Genomic DNA, 23,012 nt, shown 5'->3' on the forward strand with positions numbered 1-23,012 from the left:
TAATAAAAAAATTACAATTTATGTCGTGTGTATTTGCAGGATATTTTGATTCTTAAATACCTTATACGCTGAAATTGAAATGTGATACTGCCATAATGATCCACTTAGTGCTACTTTTCATTCTGAAGTATAATTTTTAGCTCAGCTTGACTGATATTGTGATTTTATAACTGTTCTGTACAGAAAATGTTATACTAAAGATAATCAAGGAAATCCAACTTAAGTTTCTTTAAATTCCTGTATCTGAATTAAATTTTCTCAACCCCAACATTTCACTTTGCGATCCCATTAAGGGCCGTTCCCACTGGGGTTTATCTGAGCTAATGGAGTCAGTTCCATGTGTTGACTAGCTTCGCTATGCCTGTAGTTCAGATTTTTCAACTTGCTGCCCTATGGGGAAAATCTGGTTTTGGAGATGGGTTGGCTACGTCAACTGTCTCCTTTAGCTTAGATAAACCCCAGTGGGAATGGCTCTTTTGGGGTCACAGCCTACAGTTTAAGAAATGCTGCTATAAAGCATCAAAAAAGTAGATAAGAGTTTTTATTAAGAACTATTAGACCAAGAAAAAATTCAATCTGTAACAGAACCTATACAAAGTACACCATTCAAAATAGATATTAGATCTGTGGTCTTTCAAAATAAGTGGCTAAGAGCTACACTGAAGTAAAAAAATTAGATTAGACTAATTGGATAAAGCAAAGCTCATAAATTAGATTAAAAAATTCTTAGTTAATAAAGTTAATTATAATAATGTATAAACAAAAAAATGTGATTTCTAACTTCCATAATTTATTTAGGTTAGAGTAGATTTAAGGGTGCACCTTGGATTATCGCCAAGTTGTTTCATTTATTGCTAAGTTGCTGTTTCATTTATCACCAAGTTGTTTCATTTATGGTAATCTGGGCAGTTGAATGTTATGGAAACCCTATTATCACGTAATTGGTTACTTGATTGCGGTCAATTTGAATCATGGGAAAAGATTTGGAAAGTATGCATCAGATTTTCAATAAGTATGTTGTTATTTTGTGGTTTACATGGCAAAACAGATGAATGTGGTAACATTAGTTTGAAGTTTCTGGGCGATGAAAGGGAAACAAGCATTAATTCACTATTGTGTAAATGAAGGTTTACTTACTGGCCATTATTAAGTATCCTGTTTATAGGAAGGAAATGTGTATGGTCGAATGTCGGACGATACCGGCACTATGCAGGATATTTTTTACTCAATTTTGTGAATTTATGTGGTGATGCCAGTATTCAGATAATTTTAGGAAGTTTTTGGATGCTGTTTAAGAATTTTGTTTGATTGAAGACATGCAGTTTCGTAAATAAGGTACGTGGATATTTCCTTTGTGTAGTGCTAAGATTAATTTCCTTTTTTATGTTATTTCATTGCTTGATTTAAAATGTAGTTTATTGAGATTATTTAATTTTTGTTGGCTGCTCCTTTGTCTTTTTACGTGAATATAGATCGATGTGTACATGGACAAAGTCAAGAGAGTGCATAGTGCCTAGTTTGTGCAATTCTCTGATTTTTTTTTTTTTTTTTTTTTAATAGGTTGATGCGCACATGGATACCGAGTTTGTGCAATTCTTTGACTTCTTATTTTGGATTTCTGTAGCAGCGATTTTTGTTACACAAAGCCAAAATAATAAGTCAAAGAATTGCACAAACTCTGTGTCCATACACCGCCAAAAATCACCAATTATTGCCACAGGGTACTCGTAAATATATTTTTACCTTTATTTATTTCTGAAGGACAATTACATGCCTAAAAAGAGAAAAACTGCATTTCTAAACATGAGGGTTAATAATATCATTCATTAATGGGGGAGAAGGAAAGTTATAAGTTGAATAAATTTTATTTGTTATGAGATGAATGAAATATTTTCTGGAAGAAAAACAATGATAACAGTAACCTTTTTGGTATTCTTCTGTTATTGGGGACGGATTCAGAAATGCATGTATGTAAGCACGTGTGCATGCATATTTGTGCATGTACATATACATCCATTCACAAACATATGCATGTATGTACTTATATAAATGCATATATGAACACATACATGCATACATTTCTGAATCCAGCCCTGATAACAGAACAGTACTAACTTTTTATTATTGATTTATATTTATTGCTGATTGCTTTATATTTATTTCCTTGGCCTTTTTTGGAAGAAGTTCTCATTTTGTCTGACATTTCAGAAAACCATCATAATTTTTCTAACTTTCTTTGACCATTTCTCAGAAATTTCATGCTTTTCACGGCACGTCGGAATTCCGTCATAATGTTCTATCTCAACTAAGCAATTGTTCTTATTAATTAAAGCTTGATATTTTTAATTTAAAGAAAGTTCCTAAAAATCTAATACAGGGTGTAGTAGAAAGAGCTCCCCTATTCGGAAAGCTCGTACAGTCCAAACCAAACAACACATGAATATTATCTTTTTATTAATTGAAAATACGAAAATGCCACTTTATATCAATCTTTCTTTTTTAAAAATGAAACATCACTCAAGTGGCAGCCCCAGTTGTATGCACTGATAGCCTTCTTCGATAGCTGACTAGGACTTTGAGAGGCATTTCAAGTAAGAAATTCTTATTATTGTGCCTCCATCAGAGCTTCTAAAGTTTGGGGACAATGTTGGTTCCCCTTGGCTTTCAAGAAGCCTCGCAGCCTACCATGTCTTACAGAGAACATGCATTGTTTTACAAATGTTAAGTTAGTGACTTACATTTCTTAAATGCATTTAGCGGACAGTAATGAACAAGCCACTATAAGAAAGAATAGGAAAAGGTACCTAACTGCATGTGCAATGCACCATCAGTGTCATATGGCACTGGTGCCTAGCATGCATCACTGCAAATGGTCGAATTTTAAACACTTCTTGTGAAGCAGTATTCTGAGTCAGAAGCTATTGTACTGTCAAGTTTTGCCCAATGAAGCACTTTATATTGCATTCTGTAATATGTTCTTGCTTATCTTTATGTCCCTTTTATTTCCTGCTTGTGGTACATCTGAATACATTTACATTCCTATATGAACATGATTCATACAAATTTTTTAAACTCTTTTTAAAGCTTGTAGATGCAATCTTTAGACATCCTCCCATAAAATAGTTTGATTTATATAAAATCAAATTTTGCTTAGATAAATTATTAGCAATTAAAAAAAATTATAAATGAATGTTAGAAATAAATTTTAGATTTTTATAGATGCTAAAAGGATCAATGAAATTTCTATAAATGACATATGGTATACATCAAAAACTGGTTAGTAGATTCTAAACAAATTTAAAAAAAAACACAGCTGTAATATACATACATGAATTATAAAATTAAAATTACCAAATTACCATATAAGGACAACATGCAATTTAGATTAAATGTCTAATAAAGACAAAGCACAAATGGGCTATTAGTTAAGATGTGTGTTTTATAAAAGAGATCAAGGCTGCCTCGTAATTCAAAATGCCTGCTTTTGCAAATTAATGAAGTACTTTTACATCACGTATAATAAAAGAAATACGTAAATTAAATGAACATGCAGCGTGTTTTGCATAAAATCAAACCTTTGACAAAACTGTTAGTGTTCAATGATTTTAACCAGTTAGTTAGCACTCAGCCTTTGAAAACTTTACCTCACAATATGGACATTCAACATAGTCTTCCTTTTTTGTTGCACAACATTCAGGATATGGCAGTCGAAGATCTTGCATGCCTGTTAACCTTTGAACATTTTCTTCAGCAGTTTCCAAGGGTCTCATACAATAATCACATGCAAGATAACCATAAGCCTGATTCCATAAAAACTGAGCACACACTAAGGGTCGTTCTTCAAAAATCACATCACCAGGGCTAAATTTTCGAAGAGCAAAAAGACCTTTTCCCTATAAAAAAAAATGAAATCAATAAGTTTTATAACTTTTTGTTTTAAGCATATATATATGTAAAATAATTCAATGTTGGGAACACTTTAAAGAAACCTAGACTTTTTTAAAGACTTTAAGACTATTACAAATGGAAATAAAGAAACTAAAAGATGATCAATCATTTTAAGAGCTATATAATGAAAAAGTGTTCAAGAAATGATTTTAAACATATTACTAAAATGGTAAAAGACTAATTTAACCTCTCACTTGTATCACTGGAAAATGCAAGTGAAAATGCAAGTTATGCAAGTAAAATATGCAATATTTGTGTAACTCAAAATGACTTCGGGTATGAGAAAAATAAGCATACCCCCACCCTGCTAAAGCCAAATTCAGGTTGTTCCTCTTTTGGACAAACATTTAAATATATTTTTCATTGCTTTCAAAATAGATTGACGATTTATGCTTCATTTCTTTCAGTGCAGAGAAAGACATGCTGTCAATTCTAATACAGGACATAAAGATGCATAATTTTGGTTTGGGTTTGTCTGATTATTTATTTTATAATTGTCCTTTTTTTATGAGTTTTAGACTAAAAAGCTTTACTTGGGAGAGAGGAAAATGTTTGATTCAGAGGGCAATGAAACATACCTTTTCATAAGATAAAGAAATTTGAAACTTGCACACATTCAAAATAGGTTTTTTTTTTTTTTTTTTAAACAATTCAGATGCTGTTTTGATGACTGAGCATTTATTCAATTAAAATTAAAAAAAAAAAAATTAGGTAACTGTGGCTGCGATGCATTAATTTTGCATATATATGCCAAAATATTAAATAATATTATTTCATTAAAATACCTCTTATTTGAAAAACAACAGTTCTGTACATTTTTTTCATTGATATAATGCATAAAAATTAGGCAGGAATTTTTTTTTCATTTTGATAAATTTTTCTGAGATTTACACACAGTTAAGGGGTTAATAAAGTGACTAAAAATGCATCACTCACTCTGCTGCTGTTTTAACTAATAGCATTTTTTCAGTCACAAATTAATATATCTTACTTGTAAGACTGATATCTAAAAACTTCATGAATGGGCTAATCTTTGGAATATGGTAACAGGTAGTTTGGTGACATTTTGGTAAGGTGATAAAGGTTACTAGCTAGGACTTTAGCAGTGTACATGGATAAAGTCCAGAGTGTGCGCAATGCCATTTTTGTGCAATTCTGGGATGTTTTTTCTAAGTGAAAATAGGTCGATGTGTACATGGATGATACCGTGTATGTGCAATTCTTAAAAACGTGGCAAGCAGTTTGCAATTCTGCACTTTCTCCCAATTTCGCACCTAATCTTCGTCATGATTAAGCATTCTTGTTCCATAAAGTTCTAGCATAAGCGTAATTTGGCTAGCAGATTGTTGGAAAAAATTTTGAGTAAAAAAAAAAATGCCTTTACTTCGTGAAAACAAAATGGCGTCCAAAACAAAACCAGCAGGTTGCTGTAGCAGGGTTGGTCGCCAAAAAATCGCCAAGTTACCATAATCCGAAGATTAACCCATGAAGGTTTCAAATCTGCTATTAATTTTTATATTTCCTTTAGTATAACAGTAACATAAAATACCAATATGACTCATTTATAAAACAAGAACAAGAGCTTATAATTTAATGTTATGGTGAATTAAATTAGTTTTATAAAATACACTTTGGACCATAATAATATGGCTAGCAAGTTTCAAATATACATGGAATCCTTAATTTCTATTTGCAGTAGTTAAATATTAGACTATTAGGGAAAAAAATCAGCAAATTAGCGTTTAAGTGAAAAAAATCCATGCAGTTTTTCAACAGCAGTCAAAATAAATATATGCCTAAGATGAATGAGAATCATTTGGTGAGAGAAAGACACAGGTAATTAAAAAGTAAATGCAATACTGTAATAGTTTTCTACAAAAGTATTTTCTAAACTACAGTAAAACTCCAAATATCTCTACTGACTGCAATCACAGCCTATCTCTATTAAAAAAATTCCTGATAAATCCAGCTTCCTTGCCTGTCTCTATCACATTAAGTACTTGTTTTCTAATATAAGCTCTACCAAATGCCCTTTAAGTGTGAAAAGTGTCAATGGCTGAATTTTGATAAATTATACCTGAGGAATTCTCGATGCAAAAAAAAATATGCTTCAGTATAATTTAGTGATACCACATACCATATATGAGCTAATATTAAGATTTTAAACTACAATAACTCTTGAATTATAACATTTACACAAGCATGTTAAAATATAATACAGCTTGCTTTGATATTACTTTTGATATGCTTTAAATAATTGTAGAATTGCCTTTAGCATCTGGAATGCTGAAAAAGGCAAACCAGAATAGAAAAAGGACTTTTTATTTCCAGTTGTCTTGAGCAGATATTTTTTACCTTAAATTCTTAATCATTTTGTCTACCAAGGACGAAAAAGGGAAACTACAAATTTGAACTATTAGAGAGCAGACATAAATATGTATTAGTAAAAGCACTGAAATGTTTCAAATCACAGAAATGCATAAAAATTTAATTAACTAAGAAGAATTCATATATCCTTGTGGTACTCATTAGAATACTTTTTAAAATTACTTTAAATACAAATGCTAATGAGTGATGCATTAACATATTTTATTACTTCATAATAGTATTCGAAAGATTTTATTCTCACTTTCGGAAGAATCAGAATTAACACATTTTATTCAATATTCTCTTATAGAGGAATTTTTTAAATATAAATCTGACTCTTCATAAATTTGAAAAAATTGTTATCAACAATGAATGAGAATCAATGAAACACACACCATTTTCTGAGCAAAATAATAATAATAAAAAAGCAGAAAAGCTTATCATCAAAATTCTAAAACTTCCTTAAAGTTCAAAATGGCAATATCTTTAATGTTCCCCAAAACTGTATACTTAATGAAGCATTTCAGTAAATAATTATTTTCAGTAAAATCCCAATCATAAATAACAACCATTCATAAACAGATTCAAAATGTAACAGTAAATAAATGATACATAAATAATAATTTAAAAGAAATTGTTTCAGTTTTTAAATTTTATGAAATTATGGTACACATTTCTGCTGAGTCTGTATGTATAGCATAGACCTCTCTCTCTATATGATAATGATCTGTTTATATATATATATATTTGACGAATGTGGCATTTTTTAAGAGATTAATTTCTATGATCAACTATTTCACTATTATCAGTTCTTACACCAGTCCTATAGTGGAAAGTATACATTACATTATATCAATATATATTATTACATCCACTTTAGCAAAGTGGTATTTCTATTACTCTGTGTGTGTATCAGTACGACATAAAAACTAGATTAAATTAATAACCAAGTTAAAGAACTAATTTAATCATTGAAATAATTTACAGTTACACACAACTGCAGCTAGTTAAAGGATAAATATTTTATAATTCTTACTTAAAAATTTTTTAATTACAAAAAGCTCAAATTATAAGGTACAAACAAATCCCTCTCTGTTTAGATAAATCTATAAATATATATATTTTAGACATATTTATATATGAGAAATACGTATGTGAGAACTATAGCGGAAAGTGCCCATTGCAGTATGTCAATATATATTACATCCACTTTTACTAGGTGGTATTTCTATTAAAAATGAGCTTACTTTTTCTTCATCTATAACTCGAACTTCCACTCTAGGAAGATAATCATCCATTTAAGAGTTTTTCTTCATCAACAACAATCGAAAATTGGCTTTCACTGCTTCACCGGCTATACCCTCATACACAGATGACTTAAAAAACAGAAATTTTTCAAAACCCTGCGCGCCACTGATACGTCAATTGCGGGAAGTGTCTACCCGTACGACGTCGGACGGCTAGCTCAAACATGGTAAAAATGCTAAACGTACGACTGGTTGCGCAGAGACCATCTGCGCGTGAACATGCCTCCAATGTGCCATGCGAATCGAGCGCCATTTTGTTCTCGAACGTGGTGGGATGTTGTAGTGGTGAGTATACAAGTGTTATTTATTGTTCCAAATTTTAAGTTGAAATTCAAATAAATTAAAATTCTAATGCTTTTTCCACTTAAATGAATAGTATTTTTTAAATTTAATTGTCTTTTTGATTAATTTTAATCATTATTTTTTTTCTTGCACAGACCGCAATTATAGGCATAATTCGTTTTCTGCTGAATGTATAGGTAAGAATTATTTTTGATTTTGTAAATATTTAATTAACTTTGAATACAAAATTATTTATGAATTGTATATAGTTTATTGGTTTGTGTGTGCAGTTAAAAGGAAGAAAAAAAATTCGTGTCGTTTATGTACTTATTCACCCATTTTTCTTTAAATACTGCGAAATGTAATATATTCTTGTATTTCTGTGTTCTTTTGAACAAATATACTCATTTTTTCATGTTCTCTTTGATATCGTATTAATAGTAATGTTAAATATCTGGCTGAGCAAATATTTTGGTTATCTGCGCTCAACTTTCCAGACGTTATTGGAAATCAGCTTTAATAATGCATCTAGTTGAACATGCTTAGCCAGAAACATTAACATATTAACTTCAGCCGAGCTAGAGAGTGTAATATTAATACCAAAAGCCTAACATTCTATGTACACTTATTGTAAGCAATTCTAGTATTATTCTGTTATTTGTAGCGAAATTAAAAATTGCAGCAAGAAGCAGTAGCTTTTGCTGTGATGGTTGTTTTGTTATTCAGCCCAGTTAATGTTCTCTTGCCTGTATGCAGCGTGGTGTGGGTGTGATGTGGCTATTCTCATTCTTGATTGTAAGGTAAAATTAAAATTTATAATCCATTATTTGCTTAAATGAATAGATTTTCAATTGTAATTATGGAACAGCTTTAGTATTGGTCCTTTTGGCGATTTTTTTATTTGGCGACAAACTTTGGTCGCCACGGTAGACCCGGTTTTGAAGATCGGAAAAAAATGGCGGATTGTCAACAAAACCCGATCTAGAATAAATAACAATCCTAAAAAATAAGCTCTTAATCAGAATAAACAGTCTTTCTCTAATTTTCAATATTTGAAGTACTGCTATGATAAATTCTTGAAACACTACTGTAAATGAATTTATGACAATTATTATGTTATGAGTAATGAAATTTACAAAATGTTAATATTTTTAATTACAAAATATAATGTATTAAACATTAATATTTTAAGTAGTTAGTTCATATTTATATTTTATTATATTAGTACTTAGCTAATATTTTTAATTTACAAAAGGTTAATTTTTATGTTTATGAATAATGAAATTTACAAAAGGTTAAAAAATGCATTTCAAACTAGTATATGTTACTTTAGTTTCTTAGATGCTGTTATTAAAAGAAAATAAAAAAATATTTCAAACTGAAGGAAATCAAATTCAATTATAATGGGCAAGTTTTGTACTAGTGTTAGAAATATTTTTTATGATTAAATTTTGTAAATGGTAAAAATATTAAGAAGTGTGTATTTTTTAATCCCTCAATTTATTACAAGTAATTTGATTATAATTTAAAAGCTAAAATTAAATTATCATAATGAGTAAATTTTGTACCAATGATAATAATACAACAATCATCGTAAATGATAATTTCTGTGAAAAATTCGAACAGTCATTGGAATCCACTAGTGGTGGAGTGATAGCCACTGAACAGTGGTAGTTCAGGCTGGCTATATGGGAGTTTTAGTAGTTTTCCGTAGATGTAATGTGAATCTGAGCCAGTTTGTCTTAAAAAGTACTTTATGAAGGCATCCTTCTTCTGCTAGCCAGCATATGTATTTATTTTCTATTCATAATTCTCTCTTATTTTCTTATTTCTTAATTCTAAATCTTACTTCTGAAGAGAAAAAGTGTTGCATCTATAGGTCGAAAAATATGGTCAATATGTTTGCAAAATCCTGTCAGTTTTGGAAAGCATTTAAATTAATACAAAAATGCATTACACTATTTCATGTACTGAATAATTAATCAGGGAACAAAGTATGTAACGTTTCTTTATTTTGTAACCAGAGTTATTTTATGCTTGGGATCTTTACTGTCAATTTCTTTTATCCGTTTTCTCACCAGAATCCAAATGAAGTTTTTATTTTGTAAAACAAACCGTGTTTTGCCTTTTGAGGCCACATTAATAGGTTGCTAGATAAGAAAAGATTTGTAGTCTTCAGCCTTGCATTATAATTGCTGATAGTTGAATTCCATGGCAGTTAAGTTTTTAACCAACTTTGCATTAAATTGATTTGTGCAGCCTTTGGGCTACAAATTTATTTGAATTTAAATTTTACATTTGAACTTAATTGTTATCATGCCACAAGTGGTTGACTGAGTCGTAAGCACAAAGTGTGCCTTCTGTTCTGTACATCTAAACTTTATGATAATAACATTTAAAGACATTGAAATCAGTATCTAAGTGCTTCCCATGTAGTCAAATTTTTATATATAAATTGTACTCTTACTTTTATTATAGAGTTTTTATTACAAAAAATTCAGATTTTTGTTCGATAAAATGTTTAAGTAATGTAGAAAATCTGCATAAAATTTAAAATAAAAAGTCAACATACTATTAATAAAAGTAATAATACTCAGTGAAGGTTATCACATACAGCTGTTAGGTTGTAAGATTTACAAAATTTGAGAACTCTAACTTATAAGCAATATATTCCATAATCTAAGCAACATATTTTTTATAGTCAGACAAATTATGAAAATGTTATAAAAGCAATAATGAAACCTGATTTTGGTCTTGATTTGAACCTATGAATTCATGCAATTACACATCCCTTTAGTTCTAATACGAGGTAAATAAGTATTTTTAGACCATGGTAATTTTGATCTCCTTAGCAAAGGAAACACCAAGAGTTTACCTCATGCTACTGAAAATGTGTTTTTTTTTCCTTGGGGGGGTGGAGTTTATTAGAATATGCAGAGTTGACATATGAAAAAATGTCAAGACTCATGTGATGTAATATTAAAAGCACCAGTTTTAACTATCAAAAATTTGGCTTTTTAAAAAAAAATTTGGTTGATCTTTACATTACGGTAACTGGAAGTTTGGCGACATTTTGGAGGCGATAAAGGTTACTACCTGGGACTTTGGTAATAATGTGAGCAGTACTGAGTTCCGATTACGCATTATTTTGTGTGGGGGAAATGAGAGATCATGGGATATGTCATGTGATATTAATGGACGAATTACGGTTCTTTAATCGGAAGAGGGGGGAAATCGGGAAAAAATCTGGAAATTTTGTATTTGGCTTTATTCTGTGTTGTGTGAAATAGTGTTTGTGAATTTTTGGATCCCATGGCCGTAAGTAAAGTGAATTCGAAATGGGTATTTAGTGGTATTGAAAAGGATAGTAAGAAATGTTTTTTAAGGTTGTGTGAGAGAGAAATAAACATGTTTTATTATGTTATTTATTTTACCTGGTATCTTGCTTTGAAAGATAAGTATGATTTTAAAGATTCTGAAAGAGAATGAAGAAAAGTGTATCCGCCACATAATGAAGATTCTGAAGGAGATTAGGTAAGTTAGTATTTTTAATTATTTTTATGCATTGTTGGAAATGTAAGGTGGAAAGGAATTTGGTATTATTGGGAAAATTATTATTAGCAATGATTTAGTTTAAAGTAATTAGGATTGTAAGGTAATTTTTATTAATTGAATGTATGTGCTCATGTATATTTCAAGTGGTGTTTTTGAATTTAATTATATTTTAATGAAATGATAGTTATTTTGTGAATTTTATACTTGTAGGAATTTGGTGTATGTTTAAGTTGAAATAAATGTACATGGAAATAATTTAAATATTTGATAATAAATATTTGTAATGCTTCATGTATGAATTCGTTGGTGACGTGTATAATGTAATAGATGATTTAGAGGTAAAAGTTTTTGGATATTTTATTTATTTTATATGTGGAAATGTTCATATTTGTAAAGGGTAAATACTTTTTCGCGATCATGTAATTTCATATATGTTCTTTTTACCGGGTTTAAAGATTGAGAAAAATGTCATGTATTTTTGTGAAATTTTTTTAATTTATGAGATAAAAGCAGTGTACATGGATATAGTGAAGAGTGTGCGGAATGCCATTTTTGTGCAATTCTGGGATGTTTTTTTAAGTAAAAATAAGTCGACGTGTACATGGTTCAGTGATATTTTAATGAAATGATAGTTATTTTGTGAATTTTATGCTTGTAGGAATTTGGTTTACGTTTAAGTTGAAATAAACGTGCATGGAAATAATTTAAATATTTGATACTAAATATTTGTAATGCTTCATGTATGAATTCGTTGGTGACGTGTATAATGTAGTAGATGTTTTAGAGGTAAAAGTTTTTGGATATTTTATTTATTTTATATGTGGAAATGTTCATATTTGTAAAGGGTAAATACTTTTTCGCGATCAGGTAATTTCACATATGTTCTTTTTACCGGGTTTAAAGATTGAGAAAATTGTCATGTATTTTCGTGAAATTTTTCGAATTTATGAGAAAAAAGCAGTGTACATGGATATAGTGAAGAGTGTGCGCAATGCCATTTTTGTGCAATTCTGGGATGTTTTTTTTAAGTAAAAATAAGTCGGCGTGTACATGGTTTATGTGTATGTGTTATTTTGAAAAACGCGTAAGGTGTATGGTATTGTGCCCTTTTTCCGAATTTTGCAGTGAATATTTGTCATGATTAAGCAGTTTTGTTTGATAAAATTTCTAGCATAAGTGTAATTCGGCTAGTAGATTGTTGGAAGAAGTGTTTAGTAGATAAGAAGAAAAGAAACATGTCTTTACTTCGTGAAGACAAAATGGCGGCGGGGAAAAAAAAATAGAGGGTTGTTGTAGGGGAGTTGGTCGCCAAAAAAATCGCCAAGTTACCGTAATGTAAAGATCAACCAAAAATTTTAATGTTGTGCTTTCCTAACACAAAAGTAACTTTAAGAAAAAGACACAATTTATCTTTCCTGCCATCAAAGCTCTGATACCTATCAAATTCGTTAAAGTTACGTGGACAGAAATGGCGGCATGTTTGAAGCTCAGTATTTAGGGTTACCAAGGTTACATTAATTTTTCATTTATCGCTCCAAAATGTTGCCAAACAAATTTCTCGCCAAAAAGCACTAATACTAAAGATGTGCCGTAATTATTTATGTTAATTCTTTTTTTTAAAGCAAACTGGTAAATGCGATCTTTTTTCCCTGAATTTCTGCATGTATAGGTTAGTAAAAACTATATTTGTAATTATTTAATTTCGGTACAAAATGTGTATTAAATGTATATAATTTGTGTGTATTATTAAATTTCAAAATGTAGTTGCAGATTAAATAATTACATGGTTCTGCTCGATTCAGGATAAGAAATGAATATGGTGTACTTCAAAGGTATTCTTTCAATGCTGTGCGCATAACTCTGTTTTCTTATTCAAACGTAATTGTATGGTGTGGCAGTGATATTGATGTGCCTTTTGTTGTTGTTGTTGTTGCTTATGTACTTATTTACACAAATTTCTTATTACATTCTGTGAACAAATTTACAATTTTGTTGTTGTTATTGGATGAGCATTGGTGCTAAGTGTCTAGCTGAACAAATTAATATTTTTCTTAATATCAGCAAATATTTCAGTTATGTGTTCATTTGGCAGCATTTACTGCAAACCAGTTTTAATGTTGCTTCTGCTTAACCAGAAACATTAACATCGAAGTTGAGCCAAAGTATGTTTTGCCAAGAAGCTAATGTGTGCTATTTTTTATGAGATTCTGGCCATGTCTAACCATATGCTTTTGCAGTGCCTTTCTTATTTTTTTGTCTGCCATGGTCCATATGATTTGTTTTTAGGATTACAGTATTTTTAAATTGTTAAACTTGTACTCATCATCAAACATGTCTTTTCACAACAGCAATATGATAAAACTAGATATTACGGTCCAGATTGGCGAGTTTTAAAAAAATTGCCAAGTCGCCAAATCGATTGTTTTCATGTGTTTTAGAAAATCGCTAACTCATCATATCGCCAGTTACAAATTTGAATTAATTCTGTAAACATGCAAAAATATCTAGAACAGGACTTCAAGAAAAACAATGAAAAATCACCGACTGCTTGGTGTGTTTTTAAGAATTACACATCCTCGGTATCCATGTACACATCGACCAACAAATTTTTTACTTGAAGAAACATCTTAGAATTGCACAACTGCAGAGTCGTAGGCAAGAAGTTGAGTATGCAGCTGAAATCATAGAATGAATGTCAGTTTGTGTTTGCTTCACTGTGTTTCAACAGTTCTTGTGTTAATTTGGCATTAAGGTAAAAAATTACAAGAAGAAAGGTTCAATGTAACCTTTGTATGTATTTATAGGATTTTGTCTTTGTAAGTAAGACAATGATTACCACATCAACAAATACATTTTAAACTATAGGAAAGCTTGTTCTAATTAATTTATTGAAAAAAGTGGAAAATGAGGGAAATATTTTTAATAAATTTCAGCACTGTAAAGTGGGGTGGAAATATAGTAGTAATCCATCATTGGCAGGTCTTCGATAAAGCAACATGCATCATAATAATCATCTTTATGACTAAAGGTAAGAATCAGCCACAGTGCAAAAAAAAAAAAAAAAAAATCCCTATTCTGATTTGACATTCAAAGTTAAAATATGCATCAGATGATTGTATAGTTCATTAATGCCATATATTTTGTTAATTTCACAAAACTGGATCAAATTATTTCGTAACAGTAGTATATAAATTTCATAAAGTTGCCAGCTGGAATGTCCTTTGGAGCAGGATTTTTAATTTTCTTTTCTGTTTCAAGGGCAAACTTGCTAGCAAATTCCAATCTGTGTAATTATGTCATATATTAACCCATTAAATGCTGTGGTGCTCATTTGGTTATCATAAACAGTCAAAAGTCTTTAATTTGGACTCTTCAGCGATTTCGGATTATCGGTTTTTTTGTATTATAGCTCATCAGTTTAAATCTTTTAAGATGGCATGCAGAAATTATAAAATTAAAAATATGAAATAAAGAGCAATTATGATCTAAAGGGTATCAAAATTTACAAAAAAAAGTTTAATATTTATTTGTTTACTTTAATAAACTTTTCTTTCAACGTGCGCATGTGTAAAGCATACATTACGCATAGTTGAAATTAGAAAATTGCAACCAGAAAACTATTTCATGTGTATTCGTGATATTTATAATGATGAATTTGATTTAAATCATATCAAAGACAGAGTACATCGAGATGAAATACTGCATTTAGTGAGGAATTATATGCCAAATAAAATGAAAACATCTGCCCTGAAGATGAGGATAGTGCTGACAGATCAACTTCCAGTTCATTGTGCGCTGCAACGTACCCCCTCCTCTCCCGCAGAGCAGCGCGAAAATTATAAACAGATTTCGGAATGGTTAGAGAAACAAATCACCTCTCTGTCACTTTCTTCATGCCTTTAACCATTTTTTGCAGCAATTCCACTTTTTGTTTCATGGACATCAAAACGTGCTTTCGCTTGTAAAACCTTTGATATCTCCAGAATCGGAAACTCTTTTTGACATAATCGAAAGTTCAAGCTTACTTTTTATAAAATTGCTCTAACAGTCTGCAAAAAATAATAAGCCGGATCCAATTAGAAGAATAAGGAACAACGCGATCTGCAACATTAACTGAAATAGATAATTTTAGCTTAGCTTATACCGTCCATTATACATTAAACGCATATGCGCATGCGTTTAAGCATGTGCAGAAAGTTTGTAGCTTTGAGGTCCGGATTATAGATCATTCCAGATTAAAGACTTTTGACTGTACTTTAAGCCACCTAGTAACACCATCTAGCTATCTCGGAGGGAAAAAAAGGCAACATTCAACTCATCCACTGAATGTCATTTGTAGAAAACCTAAAGTGATCACTACCTATACGCTCTTATGCTGAGCTCATGTTCATTTCCACATTCCACTCTCCTCTTATCACAAAAGTGAAACATGTGTTTTGAAAACGGATTAGACATAGTGGATTGAGGCTAATTTTGGTCATTGTGATTTTACTATATTATTAGTGAGTGTTGATTAAAGCGGTTATTTACTTCTATCAACAGTCCCTGCTAGACGGGACTTTCCTGAGAAACAAGTTTTTGGTATCACTGGTTTAAATGGGAGGATTCTTAGAAAAAAAAGAATCCCACCTAGCTACAGAAACAATGTAGCGGCTATGTGATATTTCTTCAAACCTCGCCAAAAATGTTTCAGCTGAAACTCTGTCCGGGTAGAAATAAACCAATCAGATGAAAGTTCTGCTTCTGAAGGATCACGTGGTCCCAATCTGAGCGATAACGGGTTTCCTGGAAATGTGCGGGTTCTGAGAATTGCCCCTTTCGTCATCCAGTTCGGCATAGCCGAAAGATAATGTAATTTTAAAAATTAGATAATGCTTTTTTTTTTTTTTTTTTTGGTCAGTGTAATTTGTATAGATGATGGACACAAATTCATAAAGCCGCATTTGGAGATTACAGTTGATACTGAGTAGAATTTTAACAAGCATTTTATGATTGCATTGTACAAGAAAAGGCTTGAGAAAAGCTTTGAAAGAATTTAAAGATAATATGGGATTCCCAGAACCTCTGTAATTCTGCCTTTGAAGATGATGGCAATGATTTTATAAACGTGGAGCTTCCTCCACAGCAGGTTGATGGAGTTTTCTGATGATGGACTAGAGACAGAATGAGGCATTGCTAGGAGTGACAAGTGTTATTTAAGATTCTGTGCTTAGCAATGAATCATTACGGGCATTTCAATAGAGATTGAAAATTGTCTTCAGTTAGTCATTTATCTTCAGTAACATACGAGAGGATGCTGTAGACACACTAATGTTTGTGAAAAATGCAACACCATGAAGGAATTGTCGGAAATGAATGAAATTTATTCCGCATATTGCCAATAGTGATACAAGTAAACGATCACATTTACAAACAAAAAAAAAAAAAAAAAAAAAAAAAAAAAAAAAAACGAAAGTTGGAAAATCAGTACTTTGGGTTTCTGTCATGCTGAGCGAGAGCCTGTACACATCGTGGCATTGAATCGTATAGGTTCTGAATGTAATCCTGGGGAATGGCTTTGAATTGATGTGAAAGTTCAGTTTCAGTGTGTGGCCCACTAGCTGTACGTGCGAGTCGCTGACCGATGAAATCCTAGGCATGCTGATTGAGCAACATATCTGGGGAAGATGCAAAACCTGTTGTACCTTAAAGAAGGCTTGTGCACAGGCATTTTTTTCCCCTAAAATATAGTGCCTGGAATGCATCAAATAATGCATACTCTGTCATCATTATACTCCAGATTGTAGCAAGATTTGTTGGAGAAAGCAACTTGTTGCCACAGAGCACGTCAAGCTCTGAGTTGCAGTGCTCACTGAAGTCGGAGGCATATGTTACTCAGCGACAGGGCAATCCTGCGTAGAGGAACCCTTACATGCAGTTCATGTTGCAGAAGACAGCGACGAACACTTGTAACCGTGCTCCAATATTGTACTAACATACGAGAGGATGCTCTACAATCCATCACAGCCATGCAGATGAGGTGTTTGTCGTCCTGTGCTGTTGCGTGCCCCATTGCCAGGATTTCACCTTGTTTGGTTCTCGCTGTCCATTTCTTCCAAACATGCATCACTGTTGTGGCATTGTGCTGCGTGCGGGCTGTGATTGTTTGATATGAAAGTCCACCCTCTTGCATACAGACGATGTGGCCTCGTTCAAACTTGTTGGTATGGCATCCTCTGCTGTTGACGAGGCATACTGAGCACAAATTAAATGTTCACTGCAGACGGAGGATGATAAACAGATTTCAGCACAACTTTACAGTCCTTTACAACTGCCAGTTCTTGTTTCATGCATGCATAATCCCTTTGTAATTCTAATCATTTGTATGTCTTAACTTACTTTACATTTCATGTAAGTTTGGTTCAAAGTGCATAATTCCTTCATGGTTGTGATTTTCACAAACATTAGTGTATATTAGGTAGTCCTAACTAAAAAAGCATCTTGAAATAAAAGTATGCAGTTGTCCAGATCAAATGTTTATTTTACAGAAAAATATAAACAGCTTATGCATACATGCATTGTTTTTATAGGATTCTGATCATACCTGAATAATAATTTTTCACTAAGTTGTATTTTACAATAATTCTTTCAAATAAGTAACAGTTACTTATCCATTATTTTAATTAAAAGAATTTTGTATATATTTTTGTTCTTATCAACTAATGAAAGGGATGTATATGTATTAATTTTATAAAATTCATGTGAATGTATGCAAATAAATTGTTTATAAATGTCACATAAGTTTATACCTCCTTAAACCATTTTCATGTAAAACAGAAGCCTTATTCATAACAATATAATCAAACATACCAAGGTATAATTTTATTAAGACCCTGAGTTACATCAGTATGAACTTATGATGGAACTATTGGAACAATACTCATCATGAGTTGAGGATTACTTACAATTTGTCAGTAGGCATGTATGAAAATGGGTTTTGTAATTAATATTGAATGTACAACTTTTTCTTTTCATATAAATACAGGATTTCATGTCTGCAGATAATGTATTACAAGAGGCTGTTGTGTGCCAGTGGACAAGCTGGTGAGAAGCTGAACACTAATAGCTTGAATCCTGGTGAATGGACTGCCTGCATAAGCGTCGTCATGATTTTTCCACGTGTAATATGAATGCAAGCCAGTTTGCCTTAAAGCATCCCTTCTTGGAAAATATCTTCTAATGTTTCATCACAAAAATCAGCCAAAAACTGTTTCTCATGATTTGAAAAATACGTATAAAGGAAGTCAAATTTAATTGATAAATTGTGCATGCTGAGATTGTATACTATATCATATACATTTTTTTAATATATTTTCTGTATCTCTAATGTTGAGAATTTTGATGTTTTAATTTAACCCTGAATAAAATGTTAAGTACTATAAGCAAAGTAAGCAGTTTTGTATTTGATGTCAGAACAATATTTTTTTATTTTATACTTGTATATTTTTGCTTATGATTGGAATTTTAGTACAAATTATTTTGGCATGATGTGGCCTGTTCTCATTTAAAATGCATTTTGTATTTTTTTTTTTCTTCTGTTATTTGCATTATAATAGTTTGGCCATAACAACTATGGATGCCAAATCAACATGTATGGGAATAACTGTATTAAATTTTGAGAAAACCTTTAGGTGTCATTTATTATAAAGGTTGAGATGATTGTTTTTATAAATTCATTCATTCTTATCTATTTAAGAATTATCATTTAACATAAAAATATGAAAAAGAATAATATATTATAATACTAAATAAAATATACTTTTATATATATATATATCCAAGCTCACTATATGCACACTCAAAGAGATACATTTCTTTTTTGTGATGTATGTGATGATAATTTACTGTTAAGTATCTTAAGTTGTTCATAAATAGTGCTCATTTTTCATAATGCACCAAACAAACCTCACATAATTAATTTAATAAAATATTATTGCAGAGACATATTTTTGAAATTGACATTAGTCCTCTATCCGTCCGTCCCATAGGGATAACTATGGGGCAGATTCCTACTGTCATCTACAATATGTCCAAGCCCTTCGCCAATGACAGTTGCTTCTCAATACCCATATTTTACAATTAAATTCATGAACCTGATCTGGCTGAGTTTCATATCAGGGGAATTAAAAAAGCAAAATAATTCATTACCTAAAACCATTTTTCTCCAACTAGCTGGATGATTATGTGATTGGTGTGCATGGATGGTAATGTGAAAGGATATGATTAGATTTCTTCTAGGTCGTAACAGTTTTTAATAATGGAAAGCTCTTGTTCTTTTTTCTTTAAATTCTTGTTTTTTTTTTTTTTTTTTTTTTTTTTTTTTAAATTTCAATGCACACTTTTTTAAAAGCAAACTGAATTAGCTGGATGATCACTACAAGTTTCTTGACATGTTTAAAAGTAAAATATTGTATCTACATTCATTTTGAATAAATTGTTATTACTATAGTCTGCAATCATTGAGTTCATTTTAAGATTATTTGTCCTTTTTTTGTTTGTGGAATAGGCGGCTGTATTTTTTAGATTTTCTGTTTATTTAGCCAGTTTTCTATATAATGGCTAACATAAAATATAATTTATGTTAGCCATTATATAGAAATTTATGTGCCCTGTTTTAAAAATTATGTATATCTTAATTTAAGTTTGTCTCATGTCAGATGAACAATGCTGCTAGTCTGGTTGAGAAATTAAGAAAGTCTGACCATTCCATGAACATCTTTTAGAACAGCTCACTGATTAAAATACATATACACACCAATTAACTGTGCTCATCAAAAGTGCTGTATTATTTAATGCTTCTTCTGATGAGCAAAATTCAAAGCATTATTTCTCTTGTTTCCTGTGTATGAAGTTTGTAGCAAAATGGAATTATTATTTTTTTAAATTTCATTCAATGATATCACTTTTTTTATATGTCTGATAATGATCTACTGCATAAGTAATATCTATATGCAAACATAAACCAAAATCTTGCTTTAGAAGAATACCCACCGGTGTCGGTTCTCGAATAGATAAGACACAGAATACTGGTGATACAATTTAGGTTTGAATTCTATCAAATGGGTTAGCTACATCTCTGTTTTTACAGTTTTCCCTATGTTTAATATGAATACAAGTCAGTTTCATTCAAAAAGTGCTCAAAGAAGGGCATCTCTTCTTTTAAGCAGATACCCCTCAGGACCTTTGCCATAAAAATTCAACAGCTGAGCATGTACTAAAAGATAACATAGTATACAAATGTCCATTTTATAACTTTCAAATGAAGTGGTCGATTTAAATTTAACATCTGGTGCTATAGCAATATACAAGACTTGGGTAAACAGCCAGTTGATATGGTCTAAGGAACAGGGTTTTTAATTTTATTTTATTTTCGTATAGCAAACTAGCTTGCCTATGCATATATGCAAGTCTAATTTATTTTTTACAAAAGATTCATATTAAAATACATACACATATGACAAAGAAATGTATGCACATAAGCTATAACTAATAAATCAATTGAGCAATATGTGAACATAGATGCTAATGGTTCAAGTGTCGTGTAGCAGGGTATGACTGCAAACCCTATAGTGGTGCTGCAAACAAAAATTAGTGTCTGATTCAAAGCAGGCATAAAAACTAGTATACAGTTTGTCCCCATATGACACAAAACAAAAAGTATGTAATCAGAAAAAAGATCATATAGACATTGATTTACCCAACTTATAAGCTTCGGTAAAGGCCTTATCATTCGCCTTAAATCTGTAGAATGATCAGCACCCTTCTGCTTTGGAAACAGCTCCAGAAAGACATGTTAACCTAATCCACACTACAGTAGAACATGTGCCTCTGAACCATTACCATCGAAACTGCAATTTCAGAGTCACTATGTACACTAATCTCGATATTAAAGCACTGGTAGCTCTATTTGAGATTGTGCTATTGTATATGAGTGTAGAGCACCATAGAACGGTGATGTATAATATTAGGTTTATTTAGGATCCAAAAAAAAAAAAAAAAATCAGAAATGACCTATCCTGGATTCGAAATCTGGGCTTAAAGGCTGCCATCCAGAAGTGCTTCTAATTACATCATGAAAGCATGCGTTGAGAAAAAAGAAAATTCCGTACATTCTTCCGCATTTAAAAGGCAGTTGGGGAGGTGGTAACCTAATCGCCACCTGCTGGTGGTGAAGAATTATCGTCTACCACATTTTAGTTTGGGAACCACTTGGTTAGTTGGTTGAGCCTTTAGGTATTTATTTGAAATAGAAAATATCAGCGAATGACCGCCCCAGGATTTGCATTCTGGACTTCCCTATTGCCAGCCGAACGTGCTTCTAATTAGAACACGAAGCCAAGCGGTAAGGAAAGAGAAAATTAGTGACTTAGTATCTTATTTTATTTTGGCTGCACACAGTTCCTATATTTAGCTAAGCGAATTTCCCGGTCAGTAGCATAAATCCCAACCTTCCTAGTGGACAGCGTGCTTCCGCTCCTGTAAAATATTGCGATTTAAGAAGTCATCCACGATAGCTGATCAGTTCTGCAATTATATAAATAATAAAAATTAAGAATGAAATGGAAAAATTAATGTAACGTTAGTACAAACAAGAAGATGCAACAAAAAGATCAATTAGGAGATCACTTAGGGTCCGGTATTGTACAGCATGCACATATACGTAGCATGACATCTATGGGGTGTAGGAGAGGGTATAAAGCATGGTGTATGCTCAAAACATGAACGGAAGCTACTGTACGGTACACTCGGTTTTAACAACATCGATTTGTAGTCTCAGCGTGACAGTTCTATAGACAATATCTGGACGACTTTGTCTGGAAGTTTGAAAGAAGGCCAAAGTGTGACTATACACATCATGTCAGTAGTTTGGATTACATTTCGAACAAAGGGAGCAGCTATCAGAATGTTTAGTAATGCTCATTGCCAAATTAGACTTTTATATGCCCGTAGCACTTCAAAGATTTTGCTGCCTCCACATACATCTATAGTATAACGCCTCTTTCTCATCATTCCCTCTTTCTCGGGCTTGGATTAAGTGCACTAGGTATCTTCTAAAATCTGCAGTGAGAATTTTATTTTTGTGGACCCTTTGCACTCTTTGTTTGAATCTTTAAGCACCTTTTAGTAACGCCGCCTTTACCTGATGCCCTAAGCACGTGCTTACTTTCCTTAATGGCTAATCCAACTCTGGTAGTGGTTTTCCACAAACAACCACGCCAGGATATGAAGAACTGATATCTTCTCTTACAGATGATGAGTTGGGTTCAGTTTATTTAGTTATGGTGAAACATTCGAGGGCTACCTGTCTAAGGGAAGGGATGGCTTCGTGAAAGACTTTCTAAGGGAAATTGGACTGTATATAGGTTACACATATGGAAACCATGAAAACGCTTAGTTAGCAGCCAATCTGCTCGCCGGGATTCGAGGCCCGGCCCGAGTTTATCGGCTTTACCGCTCGGCCACTGGAGAGCCGTCTTTAGATGATGCGATATCTATGCTAATGACTCCCATCAT

The 23,012-nt window shown here is 31.7% G+C and overlaps 1 protein-coding gene and 1 long non-coding RNA gene across 3 annotated transcripts in view; one reads left to right on the forward strand and one right to left on the reverse strand.

Annotated features, from left to right (window-relative positions):
• Positions 1 to 7,766, reverse strand: part of LOC118192629 (protein-lysine N-trimethyltransferase SMYD5-like) — a 46,354-nt gene extending 38,588 nt beyond the window's left edge. The window contains exons 1-2 of one of the 2 annotated variants that reach the window (XM_035363616.2): positions 7,563 to 7,762; positions 3,645 to 3,893 (exon numbers count right to left, since the gene is read on the reverse strand). In XM_035363616.2, the coding sequence (XP_035219507.1) occupies positions 3,645 to 3,893; positions 7,563 to 7,613 (300 nt within the window). In that variant the 5' untranslated portion in view covers positions 7,614 to 7,762. Of the gene's footprint in view, positions 1 to 3,644; positions 3,894 to 7,562 lie in introns of both variants that reach the window. The other variant, XM_035363617.2, reaches the window with a different exon arrangement.
• Positions 7,767 to 7,845: 79 nt separating this feature from the next.
• LOC146993121 (uncharacterized) lies at positions 7,846 to 18,885 on the forward strand. The gene is made up of 3 exons (XR_015038455.1): positions 7,846 to 7,907; positions 8,060 to 8,101; positions 18,484 to 18,885. It is a non-coding gene; the product is annotated as an uncharacterized LOC146993121 (long non-coding RNA).
• The last annotated feature ends 4,127 nt before the right edge of the window (positions 18,886 to 23,012 follow it).

Source organism: Stegodyphus dumicola, chromosome X1, assembly GCF_044657685.1.
Source record: "Stegodyphus dumicola isolate Sdum_Otavi_A_Nest chromosome X1, ASM4465768v1".
Classification (NCBI taxonomy): Eukaryota; Metazoa; Arthropoda; class Arachnida; order Araneae; family Eresidae; genus Stegodyphus; species Stegodyphus dumicola.